Source organism: Colletotrichum paranaense (genome assembly GCF_030867605.1).
Source record: "Colletotrichum paranaense strain IMI 384185 chromosome Unknown Scaffold_5.1, whole genome shotgun sequence".
NCBI classification, from domain to species: domain Eukaryota; kingdom Fungi; phylum Ascomycota; class Sordariomycetes; order Glomerellales; family Glomerellaceae; genus Colletotrichum; species Colletotrichum paranaense.
In genome coordinates this window covers 2126055-2136624 of record NW_026848963.1, presented here as the reverse complement: position 1 = coordinate 2136624, position 10570 = coordinate 2126055, and the positions used below count along the sequence as shown (strand labels likewise).

The window sequence follows — 10570 nt, the reverse complement described above, 5'->3', positions numbered from 1 at the left end:
TGCGTTTGATGACTCGAAAACCCAAGACGGACTTCGGGCCAGGTCAGCAATCCGCGTAACCCCCAGCGGGAAAAAGCAACTCGGTCAGACATTCCCATTCAAAGACAAGCAAAGACTGGACGGAAAAGGGGCCGCCCCACATAATTGTCCTATAGCACTGTGAGGGCCGTGAATGGTGTCGACGCTTGGCCCGGCGCCAAAATTGCACTTTGGCCGCGCTCCAACTGGCCCGAAACGGACATCTGTGGACCATTTATGGCCGCGTCCAAGGGGTCCCACATCGGTCAATTTCGCCTCAAGCCCGATTATATGAGGCCGGGTCCGATCCGGAAGTTTTTCGCACTGTGACGGCGTGCATATTCCCTAGTCTATGACGGAAAGCCGCCGAGAAATGTGAGAACCTCTTGTGTGGGTGAACAATATGACGCACCGTGTCAATGCTGGGGCCTGATACGGGAAAGAGAAACAGACCAGAGATAGGCAAAGATGAGACTGATAGAGTCGATCTTAGTTGAGTAGAGACAGATAGGGAGAGGAAAGAATTTGCTACTTAAAGATGAGTGACAACCCGCCTTCATGTCTTGTCTGAGCACACTCTTAAAGCATCTTCTTTTCTCATCTTCATTGACAATCATCACTTACATCCCAGCCAACAAGTCTTCATCATGAGCCCCTCGTTCTCAGCCCTCCGCCAAATTGGCATCTACAGAAATCTTCCAACCTTTGACGAGTCCGTTGAAGGTCTCACTGCCATCATTACTGGTGCCAATGGTATCTCCGGTTTCAACACGATGCGGGCTCTCTTGGATAGCCCTAAGCGGTGGAAGACCATCTTCTGTCTCTCTCGCCGTCCTCCCCCGGAAGAGATGATGAACCTCTTGTCTGCCGATGCTCGTTCCAGAATCGAGATTGTTACTTGTGACTTTCTCGATGAGCCTGCTTCGATTGCCAAGAGCATGAAAGAGGCTGGCGTGCGAGCTGATCACATCTTCTACTACTCCTACATCCATAAGCTCTGGACTGATGTCGATGGTCTTGTGGAAAGCAACGTTGCCCTCCTCAAGAACTTCCTCGAGGCGTTGGAGTTGGCGGACATCAAGCCAACTCGTTTCATTCTCCAGACCGGCGGCAAGAGCCATGGTGTACACATTGGTCGCGGACGCACCCCCCTTCTCGAGTCTGACCCCCAGCCAAGACACCTGCAGCCCAACTTCTATTACCCACAGGAGGACTTGCTCAGAGCCTTCTGCCAAAAGTATGGCACAGCATGGAACATCATCATGCCCTGCGCTATCATCGGAAGCTCGTCACAAGCGGGAATGAACATGTTCTACCTGTTCGGCATCTACGCTGCTGTGCAAGCACGCAAGGGTGAGCCTCTCGTTTTTGGAGGAGACTGGGAGGCGTGGCAGTATGAGACCTACCACGGCTCGGCACGAATGACTGGCTACCTAACCGAGTGGGCAGCCCTGAACAAAGACTGCGCCAACGAGAACTTCAACGCCCAGGACGGAGGCCCGCTGGTGTGGGAGCGCTTCTTCCCTGAGCTGGCTCGCTGGTTCGGTGTTGAGAAGGTGGTGCCCCCACCGGACGACGAGTCTGGCCTTGAGACGAAGATATCTGGAAAGTCGGGGAAGAAGGCGCCCCTCGGCTACGGCCCTCCTTTCTCTTCCAAGACGCGTTTCACTCTTGCCGACTGGGCAAAGGAGGAGGAGAATGCTGTTGCTTGGCGCGAGATCATGAAGGAGTCTGGAGGCAAGATTACGAATGACCCATTCGCGGACCCCGAGGCTTTCTCCATGTCTGAGTATGCGTACCTTCGGGCTGGAAGCCCTTGTATGAACAAGGCGAAACGGCTTGGGTGGACTGGATTCGTTGACACGACTGAGAGTCTCTTTGAGACGTTCCAAGAGTTAGAAGAACTCGGACTCTTGCCGCCGATGAAGGTAGACTCCGCTCGTCCTATGTGCTAAGACTTGAAGAATGGTAGGAGAAGGATGACTCTGAAGATAAGAATCAGAATAAGGAGATGAAATCACGTGTGACGAAGGGATTTATATTGATTATTCAACCTTCATGAGCACCTCCAATGTAGTTATGTTTTGTCGCTTAGCTTCACACCAGAGATATTATTCTTTGGTGTTTAGTAACCATTTTATTGAAGGCGACATTATGTACAGTTGCGGCTTCATCAATATAGCCTACGCTATAGTTCTGAATAGAGGACCCGCAGAGAAAGCTTGTATAAGTCATGAGAGTACACCTTGACAATGTCAACCACAAAATCGGGGAGAGCCAAGAAGACGAATGGCATAGGCTCCAAATGTCCGAAAGCAAAACGACTTGCAATGGGCTTGCCTGACGAGGGGATATCAGTAGCCATCCAGAGGCCGCTGGGCATGTTCTTGGTCAAAAGGAACCTTGGTCTCATTCGAGCAACCCTCTCCGAAAGGTTACCCGTCAAATCGGGCCTGGAAGAACGCAAGCCACTCAGGTGTTGCTGCTGTCAAGACAGCAGAGTGGTCTAAGCCGGGGTAGATGCTCATATGAACAGGGTTTCCGTAGGCGCAGGTCTCGTCGAACGAGGCGATACCGGACTCCTCTGAGACGATGGTATCATCCTCACCCAAAACCAAAAGCAGCGGCTTTGAGGCGCGGCCGCCTTGAGCTGGGGCGTTCAACTCTTGGAACTCTCTAAGGCGCGTGTCGGATGCGGCAGTGCGATTGGAAAGAGCGTCGAACCGAAGGTCAACTGTGAGACTCGAGATAGCGGCGTCGCATAGCTGTGCGATCTTTGCGAGCTCGATTCTGTTTTTCAGTTTGGCCGAAATGATGGGGGCGTCGTAATCAGGGAACGTTGCCCTGATGCCAAGTACAGCAGATGGAATGACGCCCAAAGCCAGAAAGTCGTGGTCGTCTCCTCCGGTCTGAGTAAGATTGCGAAGCGATTCGATGGCAACCAGCGCGTCGTAGGCCTTGGTAACAGGCGCCACGGCAACACCTCCCAGATATTCACTGGCTGAATCTTGGACGAGCTTGTGCTCTGACAGCTTCCACGCCGCACCGCCGCCCTGAGAGTGTCCAATCGAAGCCCAATCGTGCGAAAGAATGTCGGGGAAGGCTGTACGAGCAGCTACAACGGACCAATATGTGTCATTGGCATTGGCTGCGCTAGCTACGTATTTGTGAGCCGTGTAGTTATTTCCCAGGCCAGCATAGTCGGTAGCAACAACCGCGTATCCTGCAATTAGGAGCGGTGATCAGCTTTGATGATCGTACAAGCTGGGTGACGTCGAAGGAGCACAGCCACGGAAGACACCGCTGGTTCCATGTGCGTAGGCGATCAGGTTAAAGGGCTGCTGTGTCCTAGCAAATGGGAATGCGACGAAGCCAGTGACGGGTACAGGGGAGCCGTCGATGTCGGCGCTGGTGTATTGAATCTTGTAGACGGCAACACCGGCGGGGACGGTGATGTTGGCAGGGATGACAGGTTGGATCTTGAGGACATCACCGGGCCTAGAGCCTGTGAAGTTGGCAGCGGTTTCGTAAAAGTCAAAGTCGAAGTTAGTTCCAAAAATCTCTAGATCGCCCTCGTTGCCAGTCTGGATTGCGTCCTGGCAAGCTTCGCCACAACCATAATTCTGAGCCACTTCAGTCGTGACATTGAAACTGCTTGCTTGTCCAACAATGGCTGCAAGATTTTGCAAAGCCACTTGTCCCAGGATCAACGGAAATAGAATCAGCAGGATCATTGTGATAGCCGAAAGATGGAATAATTCGGTGTATGATGGAGAATGCTTGGTTAACATTCCAAGTGAAACTTCAAACACGTCTTCTTCATTGAGTTTATGTTCAATTTCACAACTCAAGCGGTCTCCGCGAACTCCTGGAGTGGATACCGGTTTGGTTGCTTTGACTTCTCACTGGCAAGCAAGAGAAGCTATTGCGTATCACGAATGCCGTAATTAGGTCTTTCTAATTTCGATCTGCTGCTGGGGTGCATAGGTATGCTAAAATACGTTCTCTCATTGCTACCTTACTGCAGGCATTTGACGTTCAAACCAATCGCTTAGCGAAACCATTGGACCTAGGTGTCGTCATGTATGGTGATGTACGCGTAGTCCACGTTCTCGCTGCCCCCTACAATATTTCATTTCCTCATGCAGCCAGCGAATTAGCTTCGACGTGATAGTTTCGACGCTGCCACTAGGCGTATGCGAGCTATGACTTCCGCAAAATTTTCATCCAACGGAGAAGCGTTGGCCGACGATAGCACAAATGGGGTTGCGTTCCGTCCAGACTCTCATGCCTTGCCAGTAGGTAACGTAATCCGAAGGAGGATTCGACGTTAGCCTTCTAGATCCACCCTCGGCGGCCGCGGGCCTCAAGCGGGGAATTGGTAGTTCAGCAAAGTCGTTTGTTGTTTGATAGAGATGCGAGCCTAGGTTTTCATCACTTGGTTTATCCGTTTATTATGCGACGAAGAATATTGAGAGTTACTTAGGCAGATCCAATACGGAGCAAAAGGTCGGAAGACTCGATTGATAGGTACACGTAGATGTGAAAAAAGCTTTTACTGGCCCTTCGAGCGCAGAATTTCCATGTCGGCTACCACAGGGCGATGATTCGAGTAATAAACACCGTCATCGAAGCGGTTTGAGAGAACGGCGAAATTGCAAAAGTGGATGTGCTTGTGGTTCAATACAAAAAGATAGTCAATCGTAGTCGATTCCGCCTCCCCAAAGGTCGTGTGAGTGATCTTATTCCCGTAGTGCTGATAAGCCGGGACTAAGTCCGAGATATCTCTCATGCCTCCAGGCTGGGCTGTCAAAATCTGATGCGGCTCGTCCTTCGGCCCGCTGTTGAAGTCCCCGCCTAGGAAAACCGGCGCATCCTTTCCAGAGCCTTGTGATGCATTCTTGAGCCACTCTTCAGCAATCTTAAGAAGCATTTTGGCACTCTCGCGCCTGGCTTCTTGGCTCTTGTGATCGAGGTGCGTGCTCATCACAATGATCCTAGCGTCGGAGGTCTTGTGCTTGAACAGACCAACCGTGACAATGCGATTGATGGTTGCGCCCCATGCGTTTGAAGGCTTCTTTGGTGTGGGACTGAGCCAGTACGTCTCACTTCGCTCTGCAGTCCAGTGATCAATCCGGTAGAGCACGGGCGAAAATTCTCCATCGGACACCCCATCAGCACGACCACAACCGATGCTGGCCCATCGTGGGCCCAATTCCGCTTCTAAGTCGTGGAGTTGTTGGTTCTGCGCCTCTTGGATGCATATGAAGGCATTTGTGAGGCCGGCAGTGTGGAATCTTAGTTGAGACGTCAACTTCGGGCACCGGACTTCCCATGGCTGCTCATTTGGCAAAAGCGTCTTTTTGATGGCGTAGCGGATGTTGAGTGTGATCAAACGCACTGGCATCGGTTCAGTAAAACAGTTTTCGGGCTTCATGATGCTGCGTGTAAATCTACGACTCTCAAGAGTGTGCTTATGGGTGTTCGATGGACGGAGTGAGGTGATGAAGTCTGATTGAAAAGGATGTTACTATTGACATTTGAACATGAAGAAGAATATCACCTAACAGTGATGCATGTGTGTTCTTATAAGACCGCAAGCATAATCGTTGACACGCCTCTTGGACCAAATAGTATATAATGCCAGTTCACTGGAAACACGGCTGTAGAGGCCCGGCTTGCCGATGACTTGATAGTACAGAATCGTCCTAGGTACATGTATCATGTGGTGCCTATCCACTGACCACGGCCGAAGTCCGGCCTAACTAGTCATGCGCCTACAAAGAACCTTGAAGTTGGGACTATGCCAAGACAAGGCATACTTCCAACTTGGTCACTACTGTTGTAAGATACGTGTAAGTACGTCGGAGCTTAGCGGTACAGAATTCAAGGGACGGATTCTAAAATTATCGCCCGCAACCACGTTTTTATTGCCTTGCGTACTTAAGTTTTCTGAAGTGCAGAAATACATGCATGCTTAACCTTCCTGGGGCTTGGTGACATTAAGGTGCTTGTAGTGTCGTAAAGACTTCAGGCGTACATCAAGTTTCTATCAACATAAGTGCCGAACGGTGTCAAAAGATTGAAATCAAGTCAATGCAAACTAAATAGAAACTTGTGCTGAGTTTACCGATATCTGTCTTGAATTCGCGTTTAAAAGACGCAGGCTCTGACAAAAGATGGCAAGAAAACCGAGACAGGCACTAACGATTTCCACAATGGGTGGGACGAGCCCCACGGAGCTTTTCAGTCTGGATGACCTGATATGCATTCCTTTTCCAATTGACAGTAGCTATACAATAAGAGACTGAAGCAAAAATACAAATTCCCTGGGTATCTGCCGCTCAAAATCTTCCTCGATTTCCACGCCCAATACGCACTAGACTGGTAAGTCTCCAGAATCGATCACGCAAGTTCATATCTCCCAAAGACACGAAGTCTGTTCTGTTCTCCAAAAGGCTCAAATTTTGCCCAGAACTCGCTTCACCAAAGACTTCTTTCTCGGCCTGGGAAGAGGCTGGTTGATCGACCTTGTCTGCCGAAGGACACCGAGCAAGGTGGCAATCGCCAGCGCCTCCGCCTCTCCGTTGAGATCCTCAGAAAGTAGCAAAATACCCTCGCTATAGTCGTTGGGCAGAGCGAAGCCGATACCGACGTGGTGGTAGATGGCATGAATCGCTGGCTCACCGCCGCTCAACTCTGCTTCAGTGTCGACCAGAGTATAGCGCAAAGGCCCATCTTCTGTTGGGCGCGCTTGCCACTCCAAATTCGAGGGAACAGTTATGCTCCCGTCTCGCGACGTCTGAGAAATCGTGAACCATGGGTGTCGCACGGGGTTTGCGGCTGCGTGCATCTTTGTGTCTGGGACGGGGAACGAGCTGGTGACTGCTAGCTGCAGGTCTTGCTCCATGCTGTGCGGTGCAACGCGAAAGTTTCCATTGTCATCGGCAGGTATATGCCTTGAGAAAATGTTAATAACCGTATTTTCTTACTCCCTGGGTAGGATGACGCTTCATAGAAACTTACAAGCTGACGATCTCGCCATTATGGCTTGGCACTCTCCTCTCTACCGTTGCAGCAACACCATCAAGGCCCTTCTGGAAGTTGACCAGATAACGAACTTGTGCATCGGTTCCATCTCCCAACGGTCGCCTCATCATTGCCAGGCCAAGTTTGTATTTGCTGCTGCCGATAGGCTCTTTCTTGACAGCCTTGTCGTAATTTTCATTGTAATCGTAGAGAGGCAAATGAGTAGTGATGTCTTTGTGATTTGGTACGTAGACGACGCGCGTGAGATGGGCTGGCGTGGGTGTAAGGTGACGACCCAGCCTCTGATCGAGGGCACAATCAAAAACCTCCGCCAGCTGAACGTGATGATAGTTCCCGTACGCTGGAAGGGCTGCCATATTGGTGATGATAGACGCAGATAAAAGTGAACTTGATGCCATGGGATCCGGCGTCGTCTTATCGAGACGTGTTGGTGGCTAGGGAGAGGACAAAGCTTAGTTGGACGACTGCAGGATCGGGGTGGCCCAACAAGGGATGGTGCCGTTGGGGTCAATGATGCGACGATAACAACTCCGGGTCAAGTATCACTCGAGATAGTTCATGGCAACAATAGACGCAGCGGATAATCAACTTAAGTATTGTCTGCTTCGGCGTACGGTCGGGATGCGCTACGCTTTCAAGGAAAGCACGCTGGCAGTCGATAGAAGGTATCATCAACACAGGGACGACACGACGGAAAGAAGTGGAGGGAGATGGATTCCCACCGGGAGCAGATTCCTGTCCCAGGTCCACGCTGAGGGGGAAGATTGTCACGGCATGTGACGTCGAAATGCAGCTAACCCCGACAGCGTAGCTTGATTGTCTCACTAGGTGAGAGCTAGAAATTGTTAGCCGAGCTCCCGAGATACCTAGTCCTAACGCCAATGAGGGATGTGATCGCCGTATTTGATGTGTCGGCATATCAGACCAGCCAGCCAGCGGTTAGTCATACGGCATGATTTGTCAAGGGAATCAATTTTCCGTCTAGAGTCACACAAACACCAAAGATCTTGAGTCCGGTCAGCATCGTGACTGTTCCGAGGATCAACCGGCTTCGGGGATCCGAACGGGGCAAGGCCGGTTGATCGGGTGCTGACCCGGCAAGCGGAAAACTCCGCTACCTCCGCAATAACTCCACTTGTTTGTTATTTTGGAGACGAAAATGTGATGCGGCCCTAGATCCTGCCATAGGAGCACTGAAAGGTTCTTGCTGCCAACTGATGACCTGATTACTCAATGGAAACTGGCGGCAAATGTATTCCGTCTCAACAGTTGATCTTATTTCAGCCATGGCATGATGCCTTTAGGGCCACAGAACATGCGAAGCTGGTGGCCCAAGGGACCTTAGCAAAGTCATAACCCTAGCTTGCCGGTGGGTTCTATTACCTCTTTGGGGATCGGCCGCAATCATGTACCTTGTTCTGCGCAGGGATTATCCAGTGCTGCCACCGCCCAAACACCCTCTTTCGATCTTAACTTGGAAAAACTCACCCGCTTGGCTTTGCCTCACAGCAAATTGTAAGGTACTCGCTGAAAGCAAAAGCATATCTCGATGCATTGCCTGGCTGAGTACCTACTCGCTGCGTTTCGAGGCTGAGGACGTTGGATTAACCTCACTTCCGACGGAAATCAATTCCGCTCTTTGCTGACGGAGTGCCATCATGATTCGGTCTATATTGCTGAAGAGCATCATGAGGCGACACGCACCTTCGCTGGCTGCGTATCTTGCTCCTTCGATTCTTATCGGAGAGAAATCGAGCCGAAATTTCTGATTCCTATTGATGATCACAACAGTCCGGAACGGAAGCTAGACATCAGTTTCCATGCTTTCATTTTTGTCACGGCTAACGGGCGTTGAAAGCCAAGATGCGTCCCTCAAAATTCTGTGAGCAAGGTCGTTTTGCGTCTTCCGCATTTATCGAGGTCATTTGGTTGATTGGCTTTCCTGGATATTAGGATGGATCGAGATTACGTGTTCTTGAGAGGGACAGCAGATGAAGCAAACGAGCAAGCTCTTCGAGGAGTTCTTAGTCTTTGTCTACCTTCATCACAGCCTGCAGTCGGCGTCCGGCTACGTTTAGACGGCTTCTTGCGTCGCAGGTAGGTAGCGTATTGAGACTTAGTACACGACATGAGGCTGATGATTTGGTCTTCAGAGACCATGACATAGGATCAAAATCCAGCGAAGGCTCAACCACAGTCCGCGTCTTCGAGTACGAATGGCCTCCCTTCCTCACCGACCATGGTCATAGAGAGCTACCCCCTTGTTCCTCTGATACCACTACTCATGAGTGGCCATTCAAACTTTATATACCCGGTGATACACCAGAAACTTTTCAAGGGTGTAGTCGGTGCAGCATCACCTACCAACTGACGGCAACGACGATTCGAAGCAACACCTCTTCTGCAACGCCTCAGGCATACAAAACGATACGAATAAATAGGACGCTTTCAAGTTCCGCATTCGAGTTGATGGACCCTGTGACGGTCGAAGGTACATGGGGAGAAAAGTTGCGGTATTCGATCTCCATCGGCCATCACGCCATTGCCCTGGGCACAGCTATTCCTCTCGAAATGCGCTTTGCGCCGCTGAAAGCAGGAACAAGAATCTCGCAAGCAAAATGCCAACTTTTGGAGTCACACAAAGTGAAGGCTGGTAAAAGCCAGCAAACAACCTTCGTTGGCGATAGGGATGTTGCCGAGTGGGAGACGCCAATGAACGACCACGAGAATCTGGAGCAACGCTTTTACAAGACGACGCAGAGCCTTCCTCTTCCTGCAGAGCCGAAACAATGTTCTCCAGATATGGAATCCCACGATATCAGCATGACCCACCTTCTTTCGATCGAGGTCACTGTTCAGGATTCAGACAATAGTCCTTTTGCAAATAAGGTAAGTGTCTGATGGCGCACGAGAATCCTGACTTTGTTAACAAAGCTCAGTACCGTGCATCGCTGCCTGTCGTACTCTTTGCATCACCTCAGATGCCAATTGATGCGAATAACAAGTTCGTTCGGTCAACGAGTCCGAATATCGAGGAAGATGTGGCATCACTCAGCGGGCTGGACGTACCGCCTGTCTACGGCGCACATCTGCAGGACAAAGTCTTAAATGACTTGTCGAAATCCTTGCATGTGTAGGTATTCTCAACGAACTATGAGACCTAGTCCTTAGCCGTAAACACTCAACTGCAATGTTCAATTTTATACTATCGTTTTGGTGAGAATATGGTCGAAGGATGTTGCTGAAACTGCTTCGATCATTGAAACTCGGCCAATTGCAATAGTTCTCCTGGAAACACAACGGAAATAGCAGAGTGCAGACAAAGCAGTTGTAAGTTATACTTCCATACTGTAAGAGTCCCTACTACATGACCCGAAGCACATGTCTATACAAGTACTCAGGCAGTCAGATTCCTGGCCGGCGGGGAGTACTTCCTAATTCGGGAAGGGGTTCCTGACTACATGTCCAGGCCTCTGAGCCTTAGCGCTCCACAGTTTCCCAA

General features: G+C 50.5%; 5 protein-coding genes across 5 annotated transcripts; 2 read left to right on the top strand and 3 right to left on the bottom strand.

The window, feature by feature from the left end:
* Positions 1 to 665: 665 nt before the first annotated feature.
* On the top strand, positions 666 to 1973 carry CPAR01_07098 (NAD dependent epimerase/dehydratase; the record flags this gene model as incomplete). Its single annotated transcript, XM_060491369.1, has 1 exon — positions 666 to 1973. One exon carries the CDS (start codon positions 666 to 668, stop codon positions 1971 to 1973), a length of 1308 nt encoding a protein of 435 aa, XP_060350243.1.
* A 480-nt stretch (positions 1974 to 2453) lies between these two features.
* CPAR01_07097 (uncharacterized protein) lies at positions 2454 to 3752 on the bottom strand (the record flags this gene model as incomplete). Its single annotated transcript, XM_060491368.1, has 2 exons — positions 2454 to 3241; positions 3311 to 3752. 2 exons carry the CDS (start codon positions 3750 to 3752, stop codon positions 2454 to 2456), a joined length of 1230 nt encoding a protein of 409 aa, XP_060350242.1.
* Positions 3753 to 4573: 821 nt separating this feature from the next.
* Positions 4574 to 5455, bottom strand: CPAR01_07096 (endonuclease/Exonuclease/phosphatase; the record flags this gene model as incomplete). The annotated part of the gene is made up of 1 exon (XM_060491367.1): positions 4574 to 5455. The coding sequence occupies one exon, from the start codon at positions 5453 to 5455 to the stop codon at positions 4574 to 4576; it is 882 nt and encodes a 293-aa protein (XP_060350241.1).
* Positions 5456 to 6478: 1023 nt separating this feature from the next.
* CPAR01_07095 (uncharacterized protein) lies at positions 6479 to 7466 on the bottom strand (the record flags this gene model as incomplete). Its single annotated transcript, XM_060491366.1, has 2 exons — positions 6479 to 6977; positions 7045 to 7466. 2 exons carry the CDS (start codon positions 7464 to 7466, stop codon positions 6479 to 6481), a joined length of 921 nt encoding a protein of 306 aa, XP_060350240.1.
* A 2173-nt stretch (positions 7467 to 9639) lies between these two features.
* CPAR01_07094 (uncharacterized protein) lies at positions 9640 to 10205 on the top strand (the record flags this gene model as incomplete). Its single annotated transcript, XM_060491365.1, has 2 exons — positions 9640 to 9957; positions 10008 to 10205. 2 exons carry the CDS (start codon positions 9640 to 9642, stop codon positions 10203 to 10205), a joined length of 516 nt encoding a protein of 171 aa, XP_060350239.1.
* Between the last annotated feature and the right edge of the window lie 365 nt (positions 10206 to 10570).